The 26,980-nt window shown below is 40.7% G+C and overlaps 1 protein-coding gene across 14 annotated transcripts in view; it reads right to left on the reverse strand.

Annotated features, from left to right (window-relative positions):
• Positions 1-26,980, reverse strand: part of TACC2 (transforming acidic coiled-coil containing protein 2) — a 150,246-nt gene that overhangs the window by 102,412 nt on the left and 20,854 nt on the right. For all 14 annotated transcript variants that reach the window (XM_041127457.1, XM_041127452.1, XM_041127451.1 and 11 more), the window contains 2 exons: positions 17,970-18,142; positions 1,460-7,246 (listed from right to left, as the gene is read on the reverse strand). In XM_041127457.1, coding sequence (XP_040983391.1) covers positions 1,460-7,246; positions 17,970-18,142 — 5,960 coding nt within the window. The remainder of the gene's footprint in view (positions 1-1,459; positions 7,247-17,969; positions 18,143-26,980) is intronic.

Below are 26,980 nucleotides of genomic sequence, written 5' to 3' on the forward strand. Positions count from 1 at the left end.
AGGTATTTATTTAAAGTATGATACCCACCCTGATATAAAACACATGTGTAGACATATGCATGTACTGCCCCATAGTCCCTCAAGGCTTCTGAACCAGGCCATGCCAGTAATTTGTTTGGTAATTTCAAAGCTACCCACTATGAAGCTTCCTATCATATAAAGGGAAACAAAAAGAAAGGAAAGGAGCTAGAGAGAAATAACAGGGTCTAATTGTCTTGTCATTTTATAGACAGATCCTTAAAGAGAAAGTCATATAGCTGTTCAGACTTCCAATACTTCTAATATTCTCCTAATGTACATTTTACTCACACAATTAGATCATATTCAGTCTCTGTTCCAGACTCACATACAACAGGAGGAACTCCCCCACATTTTCACAACAGAAATACTTCAGCTATTTTCACTTACAATAAGATTTTATCATTTTAACCTTTAAGGAATGTGGCACTGAAACATTTTCCCTCCTTATTCAGTTAGTATCACCTAATTTTTTGGTAATACGTATAAAGAATCCATCTATGCAGACTATTCATTGATGTTGTCTGAAATAGGTCAGCTTTTCACTGTACCCTTCTGCTCTGCTGCTGTCTCTTAGCAGTTACAGCTATAGCTGCCTCCTCCGGTATGGGAAGGAGAGGGACAGCCTGCAAGAAAGTTGCTGAGGTTACACAGGAAGCAATGACATGACTAGATAAAGGGAAAGCACCTGTTCTAAGATCATAATTCTTTTGAATTAACTGCACATCAAACTGAGAATTCAGACAGCAAAGTAGAAACTCACAAACAAAAAGTCTTAACTTTATTAAAGCAGTTACTGCTAGGTTTGGAAAATAAAAAAGCCAACAACTCTTAGGCTCCACAAATCCCAGCTAAGAAGAATTCACATCTGAAACAACTGCGTGTCATTAGAAACACTGAATAACACAGTGATCAAAGGCACTGTCAATACAATTATATTATACAGGAGGATAAGTGGGAGGCCTAGACAACTAACAGTGTGAGTAATTGGGTTATACTGTAGGCTTGTTTTTAAATACTGCAATCCACCATGTGAATGCTGTAGGTCTCATTTAACTGGGTCACCAAAACTTAGGCAAAAGCCTGCTAACTTAAGGCTAGGAAGTGCTATCTGTTTGCCTAACTTTAGGCTATGAGATGTGAACACTGGGAAGCATAAACAAATCCACACAGGTAAGGGCAGGAATCTGGACCAGCAGATGGAACAGGTAAGAATTGTGCTCCTTAGCTTTTAGGACCCCTCTGCCCTTACAAATTATTTCAAATTTCTTTCACATAGTCTACATTTAGAAGCAACATAAATTTAATAGAAATTTAAGAACAGAGTAAGTGCCATGCCCTCCCAAACCGCCCAGACAATGGGTATCCGCCTTGAAAATTGTATCCCTATCAAGCCCCAGGGTCCTGACAACCATTTCACATAGTAATTTAAAGTAAATACCTTTCAGTAGGTAATCCTGCTACAGCCATGTCTTGAAGTTCATTGAGGTCAAGGTTCTTAGGCTCAGTTAATGCAAGCGGTGATAGCTTTCTTTTGGCATCCTGAAGTGAGCTTTCATGTTCTGAATTCATCTTGCTCCGCTGATTTTCAGCAACAGTGAGATCTGTACATGCAGATTGCTCACCCTGCTCCATCACAGGAACGGTTGGAGAGTGATTTTTGTACAGGTCTGTCTCCTGCTCTTCAGTGCTTGTGTTTATAGCTAAGTCACCCTCACCAGTGACTAACATCCTTGCAGTACCTGTTTCGGGGATGTCTCCAGCTTTTTCGTTACCTGCCTTTGCTGTGCCTAACACTATGTCATTGTTCTCTTTTACATCTCCCTCAGTCATAATGCTAGATTCTAGTTTAGAGTCAGTTTGCAAGCAATCATCCTGGCTTACTTCGTTTTTTAAGTAAGCTATTAAACCATGCACGGTCACTTTCTTTTCTTGCTGTGCATCTTGTGAATTTTCCAATGTTTCCAAGCATTTCCTGTTTACTGGATCATCCTGTATCATCTGCATGTCATTCTGAGACTTAATGTCATGCATAAAATTGCTGCGAATGTGTGTCTCCTGATTTTCCCCAGGTAACACAGTAAAATTGTCTGTCAACTTTTCATGATTGTAAGATCCTCCCGGGACAAGTGTTGAAGCTGCCATGTCAGAGATGCTCTTGGCAATGTCTGGATCACTGTACTCACTTTTCTCCTGTTCATTTGGCTTAGGATCCTGGCACTGTTCAGTAGGAAGACTTACATCCTCTTCAGATGAAACTGGTTCTGCATTACACTCTGTAATTAAGTTATTTCCCTCTGCGGTAGCAGCATCTTCTAAGTCCCTCTTCTGTGCATTGCCTATAGAGATAACAGCTACAGTGGGCTGTTGCTTACTGTCAGAATATGCAGGGAAGTTCTCAGCTGCTGCCCCATCAAATGAAGCCGGTCCTTGCTTCTTTATCTCTAAGCTTATTAGCGATTCAGGATCAACGCCACTAGCACACACGCCTTCCTTTCTTTCCATCTCACTCCTCTCTGGATGCTCAGTGGTTTTGTCTGGCTTGTGCAGATTTTCCAGAGCGCATTCAGCAGGTGTAGTGCCATCCAACCTAGGGACCACTTCTGAACAGCTACTGGGCTGCCTATTTTTCTCAGTGTCCTGGTGACTTGCTGGTGGCAGCTCAGCCACTGTGCTTTCTTGTTGCAGAGATTTGCCCTTGGCAGCTTTGCAGGAAGACTCAGTAGCTAAAGACCACTCTTGCCCCTCTGCTTCTGAGGTGCCCTTGGGAGCTCCTTCGCTCGTCTTATTTGGTTCTGAAAAGTTCTCAGCACCGCACAGTTCTGCTGTATCCTTGGCCACTGGACACTGCTTGAAGCCTGCATGGTTTTCAGACAAAAGTTGGGGTAATTCAGCACGCAGTGTGCTGTGGACAGTTTTTTTAAATATCTGGCTGATATGCTCCCTGAAGTCTGGGAGGCTGGAGCCTATGTCCAGAGAGCTGCAAGTCAGAGCCTCATGCTCCCTTCCAGAGTTCTCTGCAGACTGCTCGGAAATACTGATCTCTGCCCTGGTTATGTTATTATTCTCTTTTGAAAGCTCTTCCATTTTTTCTGAATTCGCAGGTTTCTCTAAGATCTTACCGTACTTGTCATCTACGCAGATATTGGTTGCAATTTCCTCATTACAGCCTTCTTGTTTACCAACAGATGAAAGGCTCAGCAGCTTCCCTTCTAGAGTAGGGAGAGCTAAAACAGACTCTGCTGAACTGTCACTTTGCTGTTCTTTGAAGTTTACCTCACTTTTTATTTCTTTGGATTTAATTGCAGTTACCTCTTTCTTCAGCTTCTCAGAATTGAATTGTGATAAGTTTCCAGTACTCTGCCCCACATCTAAAGTCTCTGGTGGGGCTAAACTTCTGTCTCCATCACCCTGAAAACTTTGGTCTGGAACATCTTTTTCATTCACACGCATACTCACCGCAGAGCTGTTTTCTGAATTTGCTGTTTTACCTGTGCTTACCCTGGGTGAAGGACCTAAGTGCACAGGCACCTGAGAACCTGCAGCAATCTGCAAGTTAGAGTTACCTTCTAAGGCATTTTGGCATGCTACAAATTCCAGCTCATTATTTAGTAATTCCCCCCCAGTACCACTGTTCATATTGTTTCCAGGTTGCTGGCTAGGATGGCTGAGTGCAGAGGTCCGTGTCGAGAGGGCGGTACAATTTGCTTGACAATAACCAGGCTCCTCTGGTGTCTTTTGAATGCAGCTGGATTTATGTGACTTATCAGTGGGAATTACTTCCCCGTGTGCCTGTAATGGTGAAGGAGATCCTTGTGCCTCTGGACTTTTATCACTTTTCATGTTGCTTGTTTCTGCGACAGAAGCACTGTTCTCACAACTTATCTCCATGTTTCCATCTTTCTGGATGATTTCCAAATCAGCAGTCAGACCTTCAATCTTTTCCGAATTTTTTGCCATTAATGGCATTTTCCCTTGAGTTTCTGGATGAGATATTTGAGGATCATTTTTCTCAGAATTATCAGAAGTATGTGCTATTTCTGTATCACTTGGCAAAGCCTGTGATATGTTAGTGGCACTTGCTGAATTCTGTGTCCCTGGAAGAGCGTTTATAGCAGCAGCATGGCTTTCACCAGTATTATCCTTTATCCTGCATACGCTGCCTGGCTGTTCATTCTTGTCAGATTCTTTAGAAAATGTATCGCTGTGACATGCTGCTTCATGCTGACTAGCTGAGATCAAAGAATTATTATCCTGCTCGGGCTTGTTTGAGTTTTGCTTACTGCGGCAGTTTTCTTCTGCCTTGAGATCAGCTTTGTTTTGCTCGTTGCAATCTTGCAAATTAAGCATGGTCACACCAGAAGTATTTTGCCCATGTTTGCTGCTGCACATATCCTCTGACACTACAGCACTGCTTTTATCCTTCTCCTTTTCTTTTGCTGTGTCAGAGTCGCATTGGATCGGTGCTGTACCTAGCACGGAACGGTCTTTATTAAGGTTGTTTGAAATGTTTAGAGGTATTTCTGGTATGTTGCTGTGATTATTTAGGTCCAATGGCCGTTCAGGTTTTAGAGCCCCTTCTTTGTGTTCCTGATCATCTGCTCTTGTGACAGTTGTCAGACTGCTTTGCTGCTTCTGTTGTTCAAGTCCTGTATTTGAAATCCAGTCACTGTCACCAGCAACAGACACTGACTTCTCCATTTGCTCTGCTTGCGGAAGAGCAGTTGGAACATCTGCATTTTCCTGCAATTCTCTGACACTGCACTCCAGGGTCTCTGAAGAGCTGCACGTGTCACTCTCAGAGGGACAGTTGTTTTCACTGACGGGGCTGTCACCCCCTTCCTCCACATGACCTTGCTGAGGAGTGAGTCCTGAAGTACCGACTACAGCTTGGGAGCCTTCTGAACAAGCCAACTGCATATTTCTGTGACTTGCTGCAGCCACTTGCTCCAGCTGAGCTTGCATCAGCACATCCGATTTGCAGTCACTTTTCAGCGCCAAATCTTTGTCCTCCTTCACCGCAGTTTGGCGTTTCTCCTGTTGAATACTCTCATTTTCTTTACCATTCACGGCACTGCTTTGTGCAGCTGCAGCTGCAGCTGCAGGCCCTTGCTCTGGATCGCTGTGAGGAACTTCAGTGATGTGACCGTTCTGTTCTTTGGTTTCTGAAACCTGCGAGGCCTCCTCAGTTTGTACAGCCATGCGATCCATAGTCCATGCCAACTCATTTAAGCGCTGGAGCTTGAGTTCCGATTTGGACATTTTTGCACTTTCTTCTGACTTGCTATAGCTCTCAGGCTTTTCTTGACTCTTGGTTTTGCATTCAGATTCCAACACAGTTTCTCTAGCAAAAGCCTTTTCCCAGGACTCATCCTGCTTACTCTGCTTAATATTATTGTTCTCAGAATGGAGGAGCGGTGAACTGTGTGCACTGGCTAAACAAACCTTTTCAGTCCCGTTACAGCCTGGCTGGCCCAAAGTTTTGTCCTTTGCCTCAGTGTTAAAGCAATCAAAACTCAGTGGGCATTCCTCCCTTGGCAACTGTGGTGAAGCCACGAGCTTATTCTCCAGGTCATCTGTGGCAGCTGTTTTCTCTTCACTCATTTGCTGTTCAGGTTTACAACCAAGAGACTGTGAATTGTCTTCAGGCGATTTAAAGTTACTGTCCAAATACAGAGGCTTTCCCCCAGCTTCTTCCCCTAGGTCACCCGCTGAAGTCTTTTCACAAAGACTGAATTCTTCAGGATTGTGTCCCGAGTGGGTATTCCCCATGTCCTGGTGGTGGCTACTAACAGAGTTCAATAGTTGTCTTTCTGCCCCACTTGACCCCTCAGGTAATTCACTGGTTTCTGTCACTTGTGCCTCCTCTGTTCTGATTTCGTTTTTTTCTCCTGTTACACCCGCCACAGTTGCTTTTTGATTCAGCTCTGTGGATCTGCTCAAAGTACTTAATGCATATTCTTCCTGTAATATTCTTTTATCTACAAGGGAATTTTCCTTGGTGGGATTGATAATGCTTTCTGTTTCAGAAAGTGTGGTACTTTCTCCAGACACATCATCAGCTTTTATAATTTCATTGCTACTGGCTTCATCTTTTGGGCTTTCAGTTGTGACAGCTGATTTTTGTTCTTCCTTTTGCTTGAACGATAAAGGCACACTGACGTGCTCAGCACTAACAAGCTCATCCTCCTTTTGAAGCGCTCTTTGAAAAACGGGTTCAGTTTTTTCGGAGGCTGTTTTCACTGCTTCACTCCTCATTGGATCTTGAGAGTCATTTCCAGGCACATATTCCCTCGAAGGCTCTTCAGGCTTTGGTACCAGGAAGAGACTTGGAGGGTTAGAAGGCAAATCTGACATTAAAGTACAGGCTTCTGATTGCTCCTCTTTGCTTCCAGATAGAGCTAGATTTGCCTCATCCCCTTTAGCTGTTGTTACAGCCCCCATCTGTAGATCACAAACTTCACTGATCTCAGTGAAGCCCTGAGCATCCACAATTGCTCCAAATTTTTCACTGTCTGAGCCTCCTGTTGCTGGATAATTTAGGATTAAGGTTTCCTTTTTCATTAGCAGACCCTCTCCACCATCTGTGTTCCGTCTACCTTGCTGCATTACAGTCTGCGGCTGACCTACTTCCAAAACTCCTCGCTCCTGCTTGGCCTCCTGAGCAGTAAAATAATCTGCTGCTTTACCCTGGGGAAACATGCTGACATGTGGTTCCCTCATGCCACCCAGCTGTTCACTCTGCCAGAGTGATCCTAATTCACTCAAACTCATTTGTGCTACTCCTTGCGTTTCTGTAATTGCTGCAGGAGGGCTGGGCTCCAGGCTTGGGTTTCTGGGATCATTCTCACTGTTTTTCATAGAAGCGGCAGCAATATTGTCACATTTTGGGCCTCTGTCCACAGAAGTGGCATGTGCTATTCCCTCTTCTTTGTCATTCAGTGGACCTGGTGATGGCACTGCTTCATTGCAATTTGAGGTTGGTAACTTGTCATTGCTTCTTGTAAGATCCGCTGTGACATGTTCCTTGGCGCAGTCTGCAAAAGGCATTGAGATAGGCAGACTTCTCTCTCTTGCTTCTGCAGCCTGCGTTAAGAAATCAGAGCCTGTTTGTCCTCCGTGTTCTTGGAAGATACTGTTCTGTCCTGTCACCTCTGAAGACACCATGCTTGAATTTGGATTGGATAAATCTTCAGCACTGTAGCTACTGATGCCTTCATTACTGATGCTGCCAACAATGGAAATGTTTATTTGTTTCATGTCAATAAAGAAGCAAAGAATATGAAGCAAACGAAGCAAAGAAAAAAACCAATTTGTGCCATTGATGTTTCAAAGCCATGCAGTACATGCATTGAGAAGCTGAAAATCTGCTTTTAGGAGCTAAACCATCGGACACACATTACAGTGATATAAATGCTCATTAGTCTGGAAAATATGTCCCCAGTTTTACCTGACAGCCACCATGCTCATGGCATGCATTTTAACCATTCCAAAATCTGTCTTAAGTGTGGGGAGAGGGGACACACATCTAATAGACCAAGGGAGCAACATGGGAAAAAGTGGCAAAAATACTGAAAAAAACCATGAGTAGCTCAAGGAAAGGTTTTTAATTTCTGCTTCTATGAGACTACTTTGTGCATAGCTAAAGGCCATGCAATCCACAGTAACTGCTGTTGTATGGCTATACTTTTATTGCAGATTAAGAAGGGCCCATCTGTTGAATATTTTCTTCAACTAATCAGCACAGTTGATTCTCACCAAAAGGTCAAAGGTCTCACCCTGCCAAAGGACATTGCCATACAATGACACACACCCTATGAGGTCATTTTATTGCAGTGTTTGATTTCAGTGCATATAAGCTATAACCATTTGTATGATCTCTGTCCCCACCCAGCAAAGATAAGATAGAGTAAAAGGAAGCAGAGACAATGTGGGTACACTAACTGCAGAGAAGGAAAGTTATTTTTAATATTTTTCACGTGCACTGTGTGGACCTCAGTTTCTGCACTTAGGTTCGTAGGTGATGAAATAGGTTAACCTTATCCTCTCCTTCACCTCCCTGGGAAGCCTGGGCATATTTTCATTGCCTTAGGGAACATGGAGTGAAATATCAATTCAAAACTGAATGCAGAATTGTACCTAGGAGCAAGGGGAGTCATTCACTTAACATGAAATAATAAATCTCTCGCCCCTGCCCCCTCCCATCCAAAGCAAGATATACAGGCAAGACGTTGTCACATGCTCAGAGGTCAGTGTGACAGCATTGTGCTCTAGTTCCATAACTGCACAGAGAGAGGTCATTCACGGTGAGCCCATCACTGGAGTTTTGCCACAGCTTAGCAGTAACAGGCTACATTTCAGAAATTCAAAGTGCCCTACAGACTGGAGTTATAAAAGCTGCTTAAAACACCTTCTGTAAGGCCAAACATTGATTGGATTTTAAGTAATCTCCAGAAATCTGAGAAGCCTCTCTCCCCTTCTCTGCCCAAGTTTTACGCACAAAATACTTGACTGAAAAGTGAGTCAGTGACCAGCTCTCAGGTCCCTCCAGTTTAGGTCTGTGTTTAGCTGCCCCTTCAGTAACCATTGCAGCAACATCGAAGCCCCATGCTCTTGTGCTGTGCTACAGTGCACAAAATGCAATTCCAGGTGGGGTCAAAACCCCTCCTTATACTGAGGACTGTCCAATGCAACAACTAATTTCTTTATGAGAGGGCTGCATGTAAAACTGAATATAAGTTCATCTTAGATCCTAAAAACTTTCTTCAGAGTCACTGCAGTGGAAAATTAACTAGTCATTAAAGACCTATTGAAATTTGCCTATATTAAGGGTAAGCCTCAAATCCAAGGTAAAATATCTGTAACATACAATTTAAGCCTCAAATCTAAGGTAAAATATCTGTAACATACAACTCATATAGTTTATACACGTTTCAGCTATGCTTGGCATCTGTTTGAACATTTAATTTATAACACCAATACCTTTTATATAAACTTCTAAAAATTGTTTTGCCCAAAGGAATTTTTCTTTTCCTAGCACACTGAAAACACCTATCCATATAAAACTTACTGACACTGGGAACAACAGAGACGGCAATGCAATATTTGGTATCTGCTGGATCACTGACAGCATGGGGCATGATGGGACATGGATAAACAACAAGAAGATGCCAGGAGGCTTTCCCTAAGGAAGGAATAGACTTTACCATTTGACATTAATTTTGCACTCAGGGAAGAGGAGGGGCAGAAACTACAACACTGCATTGGGGAGAGGATGGAAAAATGGAAGTCGATTGCTATTCCAGCTTTTCGTTCGTTTTGCAGGTTTATCTTCTTACTGATTAAATTGCTCATTAGCAGCTGTGTGCCCAGGGTTCTTCAACCTGGAAGCATGCTCCTGTCAGAGGTGTGGTGGTTGGGGGAAGAACAAACGTGGGTGGAGGTTGGGGGGGAGAAGCCTTCTAATCTCTATGAAACTGAGCATCGGAAAAAGTAGAAAACACCACCTACAGTTACTGTTTCTCCTTATTGCTTATGTTTAACATCTGATTCTTTACTCATTGTTAATCCCACCTGCCAACTGAGTTGTGGAAAGCATGGTAATAAATCTGGGATCGAAACATTGGTACTGTTCATCATACAGACCATACATCATTACATATTTATATCATTAAATATAATTTATATCATACATCATTATATATTTGCATTTTACAGATTTCGGCTGACTGAAATTTCTCTAAGACCTGTGCAGACATGACTTGTTACACTAGACTTCTATGTGCAGCTATCAAATATGAAACAGTTCCAAACATGTCTGAAGTGGTTAAATTTTCTTGAATACAATTGCTAAACCCATGAACTATCTACTGCCATGGTGGTAGCAACTTTGTAAACCTGTGACTTAGCAGGTTCAAGGGCAGATGACAGTCCCATGACCAACGTCCCTAGACGTAAAGCTATTCAGCATTACGAATCAACTAAAACAATTTTGGGGGTGTTCAATAATGCTGAAAACTTGTTCATTTTACTCAGGAGTAGATGAAGGAATTGGGACAACTTTGTAATTAATGTATGCTGAACAGAATTAAAATGACAATGCTGGCATATGCTGTGATAGCAACTTAAACTATCACTTTTAGAATGAAATAGTACACATTCATCATCTGTGCTACTGCAGCTTGCTTCAATGTTTTATTCAGGACATAACATAGAATTGAACAGTTCGAGTTTCCAATCATAATAAGATACGTCCAGACTGACCTCTTTGGATATCTCCATTTATGTTTCTCCTTCTGATGTAGGTAACAAGGAAAACTATATAGGGAACATATCCTACATATTCCTTTTCATTTTTTGTAATCTTGCTTTTCTGTCTGCAAGACACTGCTGGGGTTAGACAAACATCTGTGGGGAATGACTTAAGCACAGTTGATCCTGCAGGGCAGAAGGATGGACTAGATGACCTCTTAGGGTCACACCTAGTCCCATTATCTTCCACTCTTTTTAAGGGGAATAACACTACAGGGAAATGACACCACATGCTGAAGATAATTTCCCTGAGTAAAACCCAATCTACATGAAAATGTACTAGCAATCAATAATTACCTGCAGGGAGCATGTATTTTCAGGCAACCCATTCAATGCGATCAACATAAAGCTATAACCCTAAAAGCTGTTTTTTTTAAATACAGGAAAACAAAATGTGTTCTCTTTTGTGGTTACTTGATCTCTTTTGTTTGTAATCTGAACTAGCTTGATATTATTAAGGGAAAGTTTCATTCATATTTAAAACAAAACATGCAGATGACAAAGCATGAAAGAACATTAGAGTTCCTCATAGTTTGTGTAGAACTTAAGGCAGAAAGAATAATTTTGCTAGGAATAATTGCTGCATGTAATGGATATGTTAAAAAAAAAAGAAAATGCAGTCATACAAAGACCTAGGTGCATATGTAACTTGAAATATCCAAGTGCCCCACTGCACTCAAGAATGAGCAAAGGGAACTTTTCCCTTGTCTTAGAAGTTAAGCACACAATTAAGGATTTGCAAGTTCAAGGCCCTAACATACTGACCATCTGAATGCTATCCTTCCAGTTACAACATCAAATAACAATGAGTTAAATCTTTGTATGTCTAAAATGTTTGTTTTGCATAAATAATTACTGAGAAATTGCTTGTTTGGAAGCACATTGCAAATTTAGCGATTAATTTTTAATACCTGTAGTTAACCTCTTCCACCTTCGGAATATATTGTGGCAAGTTTGAATTATCCTGAAACAATTTAAGAGTACTGCCCAGTTACTAAGATGTTTATTAGGACAGCACTGCCTGGTTTGTGTTTAGGGTGTGAAGCTATAAAGGATGTTAAGAAATCGATGACTTATGGTGCATCTCCCATAAATACTTCCAGATTAAGAGCCATACCCAATTTACCAGCCCACTTGAAGTCGCACCTTCCATTACTCTGTTTTGCCATCCACAGCAAAGGCAAGGGGACAGAAGATAAAACCAGCAGCAGCTAGAGAAAAGCACTCTGACATTTACTGGGGGCAGGGGGAGGGATGGGGGGTAGAGATGCCCAAATATGTTAAGCCTACTTGATAAAAAACAAGTAATGATGATCCAACAACAGAAAATCATAGATAATTCAAAATTTCCCTTTCTTATTCCTTTGCTTTTCTTCTAGAACATGCAGTAGTTGTTGAAAGGACAGGCAGCCTTTCCAACCCAGTCACACTTGTGAGGGAAAAACACCAAGTGCTGAAGCCTATGAAACCCAGAGGTCACATACGGTTGCCATCCATACTGACATAACTTAGAGCTTGAGTGATTATATTCCCAGGAGCACAAGAGCCTGAAATCTGAGAATGAATTTAGAAAGCACCGAAAGGGACAAATGTACAGCCAGCTCTGCAACCATGGCACACGTATAGCTGCTTCTCAAATGTTTCTGTTCTGTTTCCCCTGAGACATGAGAGATCAGCATCTACATTTTGAGTTTACGTATTTGGACATGCTGTACTGGAGGACTTGAGTTAACTTAAAGAATCCTGCACTTTAATATGTCCCTAAGAAGTATTGGCAGTTAATTAGGAACATGGAAATAATTTCCACATTCCCTTTGAAAAAAAAAGTCAGAGTTTTAGAGGCAGAGCAAGTCACTATTTGAACTCTTCAGTGTAAACAAAACACATGAGAAATCCATCATCGCTAAAGGGCTGCTAACAGCAGCCAGCTTCCCCCACCCTCCCTGTATATCTAAGCTTTCAGGAAAAAGTGAAGAAGGAATAATGATCTACATGATCCTCCTGGGAACTGTCCTCCCCTTCTCCCCCCACCCTCAATCACTTTTCACCTCCTTGCTCCATACACAGAATAAAATGCAGGGCCTGCAATATTTTAAGTATGACCGAACTAAATTATTCTAACATTAAAAAAGGAAGCTGTACTACTGCTGCAGCAAGCAAACACGGCCAGATCTTCAGTTCCAGATCCACAACCGGCTCCTGGTCTCCATCGGAGATATCCGGAGAGTCAGCAGGAAGCATGGCACTGAACAGACAGTCCCACAGGATGTGTGGCAGCTTCAGCTTGTCATTCTGCGGTGGCTCTGTGTGTCCCACAGGATCTGTGTGCAGCACTCCAGGTGGGAGAGCAGCCAAATTCATCCATGAAGAGTGCTTATTCCCCTGAACTACTTCTGGGTGTGTACCTTTTAAATTGCTCTATCTGTTTCTTCCTAAACCTGCTGGAAAAAAAGCCTCTATGGGGTAGAGCTGTCCAGCTAAGGATTCCCCAGGCATTTTCCTCTGTGTGCGCACCAGGAGAAAGGCATGGTTACGTCTCGCGCAGACATCAACGCAAAGCCTGAGGCTTCCTAACTATTCTAGTTCTTTGGCATTTTTATTTCACATGGAAAGTTTACAGATTAATTGCTGACAGTGTTACTTTTCAGCATACAGGACTAGTGAGAAACAGGTAAAAAAATTGGACTGAAACAGTATTTTAAAATAAGAATCACAGATGTTTTGAATTCTAAACCATAAGAATTTAAAAGTGACTGAAACAATTTCTGAGAATTTGATGGAAGAAAGCCACCCAGAAGACTGGAAAAAAGCAAACATGGTAGTTTTCCACACAGAGATACTCCATCTGAAGATGGCAGGTCATACGCTCTTAAGACTGTAAGAGTTCACTTCAGGGTGGAAAAGAGGCGTTCAAAGTAGCATACGGGAGCGAGTTAAAAATAAACAGCCTGGACTCCGAAACTTCAAAGATTTTCCGTTTATTGTCTTCGTTTCTATTTTGGCAGGATATAACTGAGAAGCCACCCAAAACAGGCATGTGCCAGCAGTTTCAGGAGTAAGGCTAAATAAAAAGTAATTGCCTGAGCTCCTGCCCATCTAATAAGTTTCCTGAAACAAGAACCTTATGAATCCCTTCAAGCTGACTCATCCATGTAATGTTCATCTCACAAAAGTCATAATTTTGCATGCTGAAGTGTAAAGCTGTTTTAGCCAGTGAGGATATAAGTCTAAGTGTTCTTAGTACTCACATTTTGAAAAGGAACCCCTAAAGAACTGAAGCTATGCGATTTTTGAGCAATGCATTTAAAAAAATGCAAATTGGTCACAGAACAGTATAAAATGACTATGCTAATATTATTAAAAAAAAAAAAAAAGCAAGACTGCACTTGCTGCAGCCAAACCACAAATATTCAAAACTCAAGATAAGAGACCCCACCCCGCAGTCTCCATTACTACCGCTGGCCCATTCTAACACCAGCAGTTTGGACAGCTTAAGGTGCTGGGTGGGTGACAGGATAGCCTTGCGTTAATTAGCTGTCTCAGTCCATTGTTTCAAACCACATCACTGTGTAACTATTTGCTTCTTCAGTTAACACAGTCTTCCAAAAGGCCACATGCAAGAATTGCTGATGCTAATGTAAACCATCACACACCGCACCTCAGCTCCAGTGTTTGTTATTTTTCCATTCGTGCTTAATACTCCTATACCTGCTTATAGCTGGAGCCTGAACTTGTGCCTCCACTAAAATCCAGACCCACACAGAGAAAATTATCTGGCCCACTTGCTTGTCGGATGACTTCTGGCTTCAGATCAGACTCTATTAACCAGTTATCTCTACAATCACTACAGTATGAAGAAGAGAGATGCTCGCTACTTTGAGATTAAAAAATAAGTATTTTGAAAAGCTGCTGTTCTGAGTCCTACAGTATGCTAAAGCATCGTTATGAAGAACGGCAGGTTTTGCAAAAGAATAGCATGGATACAATAATTTGAGGGTTAAATTCTGCTACACCAAAGCCACCGAACAAACGAAAGAACAGAACTTGCTTTTAAGTTTTGCAACATGTTTAGTAGATTTCTGCATTCTCAAAGGAGACTCCACCAGTAAGACAGGCCATTCCTTGTGTTAAAAGCCATGGTGAGGTCTTCAGCCAAGACCTTGTAGCTTTGTTTCCCACAGAGGCCATTTTCAATGGCAGAACAGCCCAACCTTGCCCACAGGATGAAGACACAAAGGTCCACCCATATGAAGACGTGAGACTGATGGGAAATTCTACAAGTCTCAGGTCAAATATTCAGGTGATGAGGCTTTCAGAAGTTTACCATGCCCTTCCAGTACCAACAGCGATACAGTCTGTCTGTGGTCTGCATTAAATGGTTTCCTATATCTGAGTGACTAGAGAAACTTGAAGCTGACACTTTCTTCTTCACACCACCAAACCCCCCCAAAAATTTTCATCCCTCTTCTTTCCTAGCTGTGCCTGCACACACATTTCATCAAGAACGGTTTTCACCAGATGATTGGGTGAGAGTGGGAAAATCCTGGTGCGTGGATGAATACAGCTTCATTCCTGGCTTCTTGATATGATTTTGCCACCCACTATTTTTTTCTTGGAGACAGAAGTAGAGGAAGATACTGCTGACCAGGGTAAAACAAACTGCCCTCCCCAAAAGCCCCGTCCTTGTTTTTATATATTTTGAACTTTAAAAATGAACCAAACATCATAGAAGTGATGGAGAGCTATTTTCTCAGGGCTCTTAGGTGGGCCCCTACTGATTTCATGTACCTGAGTTCCTCACATTTTCACAAATGAATGGAGCAAGAGTGTCAGAAAGTTTAAGTCTCTGCATACTTCTTGCTGCTCTCTGGCAACATCTAAGAATCTCTTACTCTTTAGTGGACTACACCATGCATATTCTATACCCATTTTGCAGGTGCAGAAAATTAAATTCAGAGACATTAGTTGCTTTGAGAAGGTTCACTCCTGGGAGTTAGTGTTAGGTCAGGGAGTTGAAAGCACATTTTCCATTTTGAGTGTTTCACAGCGGTATTGCCCCTACCAGTTTCCTGGTAGCTAGTTAGAAGGGTCTTTACAGCAGCTACTAGAGAAAGTTGTGTATATATCTTCCTTAAAATGTGGACAAGAAAGTAATTGTACAGATATGCTTTCTGAGAAACAAGAAGAAAATACAAAATTTAAGCCCTCTGAGGTGAGTTCTGCTGCTGCTTCATTCACAGGATAGAGGCAGTACATGAGGCAGGTCTTAGCAGTTGGTACAAACACCGTATTAGGTTGATGGTGGTACAAAGGCTGTCAATCGGAGGGTGTATGGGTGTTGCAGTTCTAAGTACACAGTCTAATACCTGTCATTTTTCAGTTTCACAAACAACTCTAATTTGCAGGAATGTTAGTCACAATAGGCCTACTATAAAATTCAGCAGTTAGTAATACTCATAATTTCCTCTCTAACTTTTTCCCTCTTCCCGTAATATAACCTCCATACTGGTAAGAATAGCAGAAAAATGACTGTTTTACTGTCCCAAATCAGAATGCATCATGTTTTAAGTAGCTTACAAGACATTTGTATTTTCTTCAGCTAGGACAGCATGGTTACTCACCATTACACACATACAATATAGTGATTATGCACAATACTGTCAAGAGAAACTAGAAGCTAGAGGATACATGTACTATTTGTTAACTGAAATAACAAAAGAACAAAATATGCATCTAAAATTCTCACCCTGTCCAAGTTTACATCACAACTCCAAACTCAATTTTTTCTAACTAACTGGTGTGAATGATATCTATGGCTTTCCTCATTTTGCATGAAATGGAGAGACACTCTCAAAGACATAAGGAACTCATCCAAGGAAGAGCTGTTTCATGTATAGACCTGCTGCTAGATAGTAAAGTGATGCCACATTACAAAAGAAATAATCATACATCTCTAGGAAAGAAGTGCAACCTTTCATCACTTTAAACTTCAAGTCTACATACCTTTATCATCGTAAATTGACTTTGCAGTCAGTCTTGCTCAGACTTTATTATTTTCAGTAGATAATTAAGATGTGCTAGTGGCAGTCAGAAGAAATAGAATTAATAGTAAATATCCTCCTGTCTGTGTACTGAAGTATGACAAGCTACTGAACTGTAAGAACTCCATAGCACAGCCAAACTGTCCATTCCAGAAAGTAAGCTGCTTTTTCTTGGTAAGTCTTTTTAAATTATGTCATGTCTCTAAGTTTCCCTGAAATGTCCCTGATGCGGCCAGTTATGATCTTACTTGAAACCTGTATTTGGACTTAAACTGCCACAAACTGTTGCACGATATCAATCATTTTAGAATAGAATAGAATAGAATAGAACAGAATAGAATAGAATAGTGGAAGGGACCTACCATGATCCACCTCCCCGACCACTTCAGGGCTGACCAAAAGTTAAAGCATGTTATCAAGGGCATTGTCCAAATGCCTCTTAAACACTGACAGGCTTGGGGCATCGACCACCTCTCTAGGAAGCCTGTTCCAGTGTTTGACCACCCTCTCGGTAAAGAAATGCTTAACCTTCACAATTTCTTATAAAAAAAGGGAGAAGAAGAGTTTACTGCCTAGGATAGCATTAACTTAACAGCATTTGAAATATTTTACTTGATTATGTTTGTTCTTGGTTTTAATTTCTCAAGTTTACATCTTTCAAAAACAGTGGCAATCAGAAATGGTAGCCAGGGTTGGTGGAAACAGAAAAAGGCCCAAATCACACACATTCCACTTGAAAAGGATGCGGCAAATCTTTCTGCAGTGAATTCTCCAATCTTAAAGAAAATTCATGAAAACACTTAAAAAGGTGCCCACAGCCTAAAAATCCTACACATTTATCAGCAAGTTACTGTTACTCCTTCGAAGCTGTATTTATCATTCTATCCCAGATAACACTGATGATCTGGAAAGTATTCAGCCCGATGTTAAAATCATGCTGGTATTAGATAATTTCTTTGTTGCAGCAGATGAAAACCCTAGTAGCATGGGAAAATTCAAGTATTCAAGTAAAAAATGCTTCAGACAAAGTACTGCCTTTGGGATATTTAATAAAATCCAGATTATGTTACCTCCTGCCATCCTTAATAGCACTGAAGAATACCTTAACTCTGAAAGTAGTCCTATTTATTTAGTCAGGTGAATTTTAAGACATTTAGAAGAGTGCAATACTAATAAATATTACCTTGGTTGGTACTTTCTAGTAGGATTGTTATACAGAGCTGAGCATGGCATTTTGCAATTGTTTACAATTACATCTTACTTCACAATCATATATGACTACAAAAGACTCTTCAATGTTTCTCTGTCTCAGATGGGAGTTTATTAGTATGAGCAAAAAGCATAGGAAGTTTAGGTCAAGGGTTACTACAACAGCTGGAGTCTTGTTTATAGTTACGCAGTAAGGCGAGAAAGTTAGTTTGGTAAACAGTAAGTAGTCTTGTTTTGTCAGGTTATTTTGAAGACTGCATCATCATCATCCATCAGGATGATAGATTTTTAAAATCAGTTACACAAGAAAAGAAATTTAACAAACAGCCCCCAACTATCAGCAGCAGCAGGGCTTCAATTCTATTCACAGGAAGAAACTTCATTTCTTACCTTGTAGGTCCTGGAATTGATGGGGATATGCTCTCAACCAGTTGCACAGCAGCAGGAAGAAGATCTGAGATGTCCTGACCTCCAGACCTTTCTGCGCTGTTTTCCTGAGGGCTCTTTTTTAAACTGTGCCCATTACCAGGAGGTTGGCCTAATTCTGAATCTTGTGGAGCGCTCTAGAATGAAAACAGAACAATTTAAATAGCTACTGCTATTTTGGAGAATACATAAGCTTAAGGAATTTTGTTTTGCCCACTGACAGACAACTTCTGTGGTAGATTTCACTACTTTGATGGAACTTGCAGGTTCCAAAGCCAAGCCATTTTTTTTCTTAACGACAGAAAAACAGAAGGAAGTGGTTGAGCCAAAAATAAATACTAGGAAAAGAAGAGCGAGAGAAGAATGCAACAATTGTTCTAAAGCAGCCAGGGCCTTTACTGACCCAAGGAGGGTATCATCTTCTCTTTTTCCAAGCCTGGCAAATGCTTCCTTGCTAAGCAAGTTTAAAATGAGAAAGGATGGAAACAGGCTATAAACTTTGACACTCATAATATTAGCGGTATCTTTGGAGTCAAGTTAGAGATAAAGCCAATGTCAGTCAAGGCCCAGCACTTGAATCCAAGTCCAGATTTTTTCCCTCCCACTTCAACAAAGCTCAGAATGCCTCTGAACTGAAATGGAGGGCCTGATTCTTCACCATGCTGCCTTTCTATAATATTAGATACAGGAAATGCTGCAGCTTCTGTAGTAATAGCTACAGAAATGCTATTCCACAAATGTGGTAATGCTGCATCACCTCTTCTCAAAGGTAAATATTTACCCTGCATCTTCATCCATGGAGACATGCCTTTACATGAGTGGTTTTTTTTGTTCTGTTTTGTTTCTATTGCAAACTGTTGGTTTTGCTCCAGGGAGAAAGAGAGTCCTGTGCAAGTGCCAGGGCTGTCACCTGTGGTGTGCCTGCAAATCCCTGGGGTTCTACAACACCCACATGGGGCTGCTTACAACAGGTAGTGGTACCTTCCTGCTGAATTTTTTTGGCAGAATTATCTTTAGAAGGCAAAGAAGAGCTGGTAAAAGCTGCTTTGAACTGTAGCTGAGGATGTTCCCCGAGTACAGCAAGAGAGCTGGAGAGAAACAATTAAGTGTAAAGCAAAAATGACATCTAAATGAAGAAGCTCCATTTCAAATCCTTTGGCACATCAAGCAATAGTGAAAAAGAAGGAAAACTGCTTCATCAGGTCACCCTCAATATACAGTCACTGTTGTTTTAAGTCTTAATTGTAATTGTAAAAAGCCTAAGGCACACAACATAAAGACACATAAGCATATGTACTGACGACAAGAGAACTGCTTCAGAATAATGTCATAGATGAAAAGCACAGTACACGATTCCAGCTAATCTCTTGGGTTTTTACACTCTCAATTTTTAGGCTTATTTTGTTCTAGAAGTAGTCAATAAATTGCAGATAGCTAGTGTTTGCAAAATTACACTTCTCTGTGTGAACATGGTGTGCTCTCTCACAACCAAAGGCTTCTTGTGATCAGAGCCAGGAATGAGAGACACCCAGTGGACAAGAAAAGCCCATGTAATGAGCAATTGAAAAGGTCAGGGCATACTAAAAATATAAAGACACTTCCTTTAGACTTAAGGCAAATTTGATTAACTTTCATATCCTCGGCCTTTCCCTGGAGGAACGCCTTCACTACAGCTTTGTTTGCAGAAGTCTCCTTTATCACACTGCTTTCCGCTGGGATAGACCAAGGGCTCTTGGTTTCATGATTATTAAGCACTTACCCAGCATGTGCTGACATCTGGCATTTGGAATATTTATCTAAGTATATATGTTGGCCCCAAAACCACAGTATATGGCAAAAATATACTAGAACATCAAGATTTATACAAGGAAATTTGTTTCTTCCAGCCAGAAAAAAACCCCATAAAAATAGAGTTTAGTTAGCTTACAGGGCTCTGTTTTGCTTTTTGTCCTATGTTTTGGGCAGCCTTGCTTTTGTTTGCAAGAGAAAGTTTGCATGGAGAATTTATTTCGGCATGCATACATGTGTGCAGAGAGAAAGAACTATGAAAAAATGCGTTATTAAATCAATTATCAATCAGGAAAGAAACAAACAACCGAAACGGTGACCTCTTGGGCCATATGTGATCGTGCTGGAGCACGTCCATGGCCCAGTCGCCACTCACAGACCACCACGATACCCACACCCCAGAGCCTACCCCACTTGCCAGTTAGCATTTAGAAAACGCAGCAAGCCAAGGTGGGGGTATTTACGTCTTGTCAGAAGAGGAACTCCTTCAACTAGATGGGCTCAACCCCACAGAGCGTCAGTCTTCAGAGCATGCACCATGTCTTACTGCAAGTGCCACAGCTGGGTCAGCCTGGGAGGTGGGCCACAGATGAATGCCTCGCAGTAGCAGCCAAATGAAGAATAATTTTCAGGCCACTTGCAGACAAAAATGACTCCTTTCCTTTCCCAGCAGGGCAGGGAGGGTAGGGAGAACCACACGAAGAACCCCAAGAAATTAGGCCAATTTACAAATTTGTCCAGATGCCTCCAGCAGTTGGCAAGAGCAGTGAGAACTAATTCTTTTTTTCCTCCTTTCTACTACCACCATCTCAAATTTTCTTCAGCTGATTTGCGTGCTAGGCAGGAGGAATACCTCACAGCTCTCTTCAGAAGATGAAGAGCTGCATGTTTTGTCTCCTTCTTCTAAAGCCTCTGTCATCTTCCATGGCAGAAAGGAACACAGCAAAGAATTAAGTCATTAACCTACTGCACTCTTTAGTACCCACACATTGCTTCTAATTAATCTCTCTTTCACAAGATCAGCCACTTAATGCAAGGGGCTCCTTTAGGTTACAATCCTCTGTTCTACTGACCCGCAGTCATCCCACTTTTGGAGCCACAGCATAATAGGAATGCCTCTTGCACACAAATCTCTAAAGCAAAACTCTGTGCAGAGAACCAGTATCCTTTGGATTGCCATCCAGAGCCACGAATCCCACAAGCCACATGATAACTGATAGTTAATCAGCAACATGGGCTCAGTTATGGCATTAGAAAGAAACACTACTCATCAGCCTGTCATACAATAAATCCAATAGCACATTGCTACCAAAGCTCAAATAGCACTAACAAATGGAAGGAGACCTAACTCAGTGGTTACATCTGCTAGTTACTTACAAGCCAGTGGTACAATTATTTCAGGACAGTTTGAAACTGTAACATGGAGTCAGGCTGATTTGTCATTGACCCTCTGAGTCTGACACTTCTCAGAACACTTTGGGGCCAGAATAATTTTGGTAGAAGTTTGCTGGATTTTACTTTTACTATTCATCTCCATAATTCACAAGTTAACTACATAATATAGACATTTATGTGCCTGCTGTACCTGAACACCTCATCTCATCAAAACTAGGATGTTTCCACATTAGACACAGAGAAGGGCCCATGTCCCAGTGAAATTGTCAGCTGTTACACCAAGTCTTAATATCTAAATAAAAACACACTGGGAAGGGGAAGAGAAGGCAAGGAGAATGATCACAACAAAACAGGTTAGTTATGTGCACTATTTTGAAGACTACTTGTAACATTTTCCACAGGTTGGGTTTTTTTTTGGGGGGGGGGGGCTGGTGGTGTTTTTTGGTTGGTTGGTTGGTTTTTACTTTTTTTGGTTTTAAATAGTTTTGTGCTTTCAGGGATCTAATGTTTAAGAAGTTATAGCTCATCTCCCAGCTATCCCTAAGCTACTGTCATTAGCCACAGAAAAAACTGACTGTTGTTCTTCCAGTTCCGAACATGACCAAATTTAACATACATTAAAACAATCTTTGCAACATAGATCCTGTCGGATCAGAGAGGATTTTGAATTGTTGACACTCTTTTTTCTTTCTTTCTTTCCAGGCTGTCAGGTGTTTGAATGATCAAAAGCAAGTTGCCCTCTTACCTAGTAAGGCAAAAGCACACATGGCCAGGAAAGTATATTTTCAAAAGAAGCTCAAAGGAGGATTTTAACAATAATGTAAAATAAATCTTCATGTAGATATTTAAATGTAAAAGGAACTACTAATATTCCAAGATATAGGAAAGCTTTATATATTGGTCTTCTACATTTAATGTATTAATTTAATCATCACAAAAGAACATGCTCTGTGAATCTATGCCAGCCAGCAGAAAAACATAATTCAATTTCTTTATCAAGTTTTCCAAATTTAAGCTAGTTATGCAAATCAGGTGCTGAACTAGCTTTGCAGAGCATGCTTTTTTATTTTGAATTAACATCTGTGAAAACAATTAGAAAGTCTATGTTTTGTTCACAAGTATCATCAGAAAGCTGCTGTTAAATAAATTACTTCTGAAGTTTCAACACATACAGCCGCTGAAGTGATTTACTACAGAAGCTTGCAGCTAAATTTGCTCTATATTTGTTTCAAATGTAGCACACTCCTTTTTGAAAAGGACTCTGAGATTAGAAAAAGTTACTTAATTGAAAGACTTGAAAAAATAATTATATTAAAAATCAGAATACACAGGTTCTCAGCAGTTTTTTTTCTGTAAGTCTAGGATAATTAAAAAAACCCAACAACAAACAAAACAAGTTTGTCACAGAGAGTATACAAACAACAGAAGGAAAACTAAACAGCCTATACTTTTTTCCTTTAAGCCAGCATACTATTTAAATGAATAAAACTGATTCTCCTGAAATATGCAATGTAATTTGCATTAAACCTTTCCACAAGCACTGGACTCTGCAAGAACACTAAGTAAATCTACAGGATCACTTTTTTTTTCCTGATGACTTTGAACAGGAGCTTAAAAGTTTAAAAAAAAAAAAAAAAAAAAAAAAAAAAGAACTCCATTAACACTTAACACTGTAGCCAAAAGGATTATGTGCGCGGCTGTACTCTGGCTAAAGTTATCATACCAGAAAGAAATTCCTTTAATGCTACATGGGAGCCTGTTCACAGCTCAGCTCCCAAAACACTGACTCTCCCGTCCTGGTTCAAAGCCATAGCAACAGCATTAGGCACTGCCACAGCCTTGTGTTACAGCGATTCAAGAAGCCTCGTGTTTCTCAACAAGCCACCAGGCTCCTGATCACAAAGCACAAAACGGGTCTGGTTTTAAAACCTGGCGTTCACACTAAAACCCCTCCAAATAAGTGAACTTCTTTTGATTCCCCTTTCTCCTTTCTCTCAATAAAAGTTGCTTCCTTTTACATCTGCCCTCTGCAACATTCCTCCATTAAACACACAACCTTTTATAGCAGTTGCTGGAACATGCCATAGCTCTGACTAGCTGAAAGTAATCTTTGAAGAGTTACATTAAGTTTCCATTCCCACTAATTCCCTCTGGTTATTGGAGAGGAAACTGGAACAAGCCTTTACAAGTCTCAATCAATAAACCAGAACTTACCTTTTATTTTTCTCCATGTCTTCCATTACAAGTTGGTTTTTTTTTTAATAGGGTTTTTTAAAGTCTGCCCGCTAGAAATGTTGGTTCATGCAGTCCCAGCCACCACCTCCTCCGCGGGAACGGGAGCAGGCAGCGGCAGCGCAGGTGAACGCCGGGACCGCAGAGCAAAGGTCGGCCCTGCGGCACCCGGGCTCCGGTTTCAGGATCAACCGCCACGCTGACCACACCGGGAGGACGGACACACGGTCCCCGTCAGGGACGGCGGGCCGCACACATCCTCAGCCACACGCCTCGCACACGCGTGGCCGGGCGGGCTAGCATCAAGCAGAAAAGCGTGCACATGGCGCTCTTCGGAAAGGTTTCACTGCAATGCTTTGCAGCGATTGCTCATTTCGCCACACGACTGGCTGCAGAAAAAGGGAGTGAAAAGTTGTTCATCCACAGCCTTAATCAATAGGCTTTTCCTCGTTATTTTTATTGTACTTCAGCATTAAGCCCGTTCCTTGAAAACGGAACTGAGATGCCAGAAAATGGCTTGCTGCAATTCTTAAAACCTGAATGAGTCTGCTGATACTCTGATACCTACTAGAAATCAATACGAATGAAATATGAATAACCCTGTCTATGTCAGGAAAGTGGATAGAAGAACAGTTTTAAAGCTTTTTCTAAAAAAAGAATTGCACAGGTCATATGGTTGGGAAATCATATTTTTAAAATGGCTGTTGCAATTTTTTAAGACAGAGCCGGTTTTAGGAACTCCTTTTTTTCTCTTCTGGCTTTTTTTTTTTTTTCCTTGCTGTTCTGCAGGTACAGTAAGTGAGTACTAAATTAGATTTTTCAGTCTTTATATCCTTGGAGAATCATTGTTTCTCCATTGTTTGGAGAAATGGTACCAAAATAGATAAAAATTAGACAGTGAGTGGATACTGTTTTAACAACCAGAACTTTTCAATCAAATCAGCAAACACTGGTCAGCAAAACTACTGATCACGGGACAGTAACAAATTGCTACCTGACATATTGGGTCAAGCTTGAACTCCATGTGACAGTTAATATGAAGAATTACAATAAACAAGGGAGCTAAATTTTAATAAACAACTTGTGCAGCAATCTGCATTATTCAGTGCCTGCCCCTTATTAAGAGTGGCTGGAGTACAGCAGTTTAGAGAAGGGGATGACCATCATGACCATTTCTTGTTTTTTTGCCCAAACATCATGACCATTTAATTAGTTGGATGTAATTATGACATGAGCAGATGTGAAAAGCAGACTCTTTCCTTAAGGGAGATTCCATATAGAATTTTGCAATTACAGTAGATTTTTTTTTAATCAGTAATGGTGTAATTTGCTATTGCTTCTGGCTTGGTTTCTTTGTCTCTCACAGGAGTAGAATTTTAAGTTCATGTCTTTTCTAATTAAAATCCTCAAAGGGACATGAATGCAAAAATTGGCATTTTGTGGAAGTCTCGTTTAATCTGCTTCTTACAAATACATGAAGCAAAGCAAAGTGTGATATGGTAACAACGGTATTTGAAAAATTCTGGTTACAACATTCTATTGTAAGTACCTACGACCTTTTCTTAGAGAAGAAGGGTGACTTTGCCTCCCGAGAAATACCTACTGAAATGACTCTGGCTGTGAATGTAAAAATAAACACCGGTGTGTGGGGGTGTGTGTGCGTGGGGGGGTGTGTGTGTGGGCGGTGTATTTATATATAGTCACCATCTTATCCTTGGTTTAGCATTCTTCACAGAACACACAACTTCCTCTTGGCTACAGCAAGAGCAATTCAAACCTTCAGGCTTCACTGTTCGTGTTTATGACCCTTCCAATCCACTGAGGGCACTAAACTGTTTATCCTTGGATCCTTGTAATGTCAACATAACTGTCTTCTCAACAACGTGCTGCTATGTTTGAGCCTTAGTCTGTTTGAACGTACGTAGCACAAGTCTGCACTGGGCTAAATGAAGCATAGCTATATAACTGGCTTCATGGTTGTTGTCAACCTAATCTTTCCATCTATTTATGTGATCTATATTCAGTAAGCAAAGGAAAATTCATAGTTATCCTTGTAACTCCACTAGTCTTGCTGCAGCTTCTTATTTTCCTTTGTCCCTTCCTGACAGTTGGATGAAGGCCTGACGAGTACATACCTCATTTTCTTAAGGTTGGCAGGTGTATGAGATACAGCAGGAGACAAAGAGAATACAGTTGATGATCTTGGGAAAAAAACTTCATCACATAACTTGCAATTTTCAGTCAATATAATTTTAGCTAAAGTAGCTTTCTGATGAGTGGTTCTTAACAGTCTAACAATAAAACACTTGAGAAGATGCTGTTAGAGTCATATGAAGGTCTATTGGGAAAATCATCTCCAAGTTGAGTTCTAACTCTGTTGTACCTTGTAATTTCTAACTACCCATAGCTGTGGAAAATGTAGGTCCAACATTTTCACACTATTTCTAAATGGAGAAATGCAGTAAATAATTATAGAGGTTCTTTATAAATATAAAATATTTTTCCTTTTCATCTGTACGCATAAATGTACATTTCGTATTAGCAATGGGGGTGGCTTTACAGATGCAAAGGAAGCTTTAACCATTAATTCAGAAGACAAGGAATAGTCTTCCAACTTCCTTTTCACTGTGCTTTCAAATTAAGAACTCCTTCACAACTTTGAATCTTTATTCTTCTTTCATCCCCCCTCCTTCATTCACAGGGAAGATGAGAACAAGTATAATAATCATTCTACAGTGAGAAGTGTCCCAGAATTTGCTGCATTTGCATAAATGGACGTATAATTCTCTGAAAACAGACAATGTTCTTTTTGTGTAAACTCAGACAAATACTTGGCATTATTCACCATAGAATATTGGACCAGTAGTAATTATGATTGGAAGTAAGCATTAATGAATATGGTGACTGGAGGTATGCTAGAACTACGTAAGCACCAGTAATGGGCATGCTGGCCTGTAGCCAACTGCCATCAACACCCTGTTGTGGGCAAATGTTGACTTGAAAGGGTGTGGAACAGTTCTGCTGTCCTGTGCGCTCCTGACGTGCAATGGATGAAATGGAAGGAAAAATGAAAGAAAATAATAATTTAGAGAGTAAAATTGGTGAATCACGGTGGATACAACAAACTCAAAGAAAAGCCTGTGTAGAGTAACAGCGTACCTCATTAAAATGCTATAGGCAAAATTATTATGCAGAAAATTGGCAATTCATTTTTGTTCCCAACTGAATATAAACAATGGAATGTATACAGATGTTATTGCACTGTTCAAAAAGTATGTAAACACACAGTATGAGCACCAGAGCTCAGAGGAATTTGCCCACTTAACATCTGTGGGAATGGAGATTGAAGGCTGGGAAGCTGCTAATGTTCCCAGTGCATTCTCTGCTGATCCCCATAATACTGGGATCTGAAAGAAGAACCATGCCAATTAACTAGATCCATCATTTCACACAGGCATAAGGAAGTTGAAATATGGGGAAAGTAATAATGCAGAATATTAACTGCAGAATATGCAGCAGATTTGTTCATAACAATTACATGGAGAAATCCTAGCACAAAC

Source organism: Aquila chrysaetos, chromosome 11 (genome assembly GCF_900496995.4).
Source record: "Aquila chrysaetos chrysaetos chromosome 11, bAquChr1.4, whole genome shotgun sequence".
Taxonomy (NCBI): Eukaryota; Metazoa; Chordata; class Aves; order Accipitriformes; family Accipitridae; genus Aquila; species Aquila chrysaetos.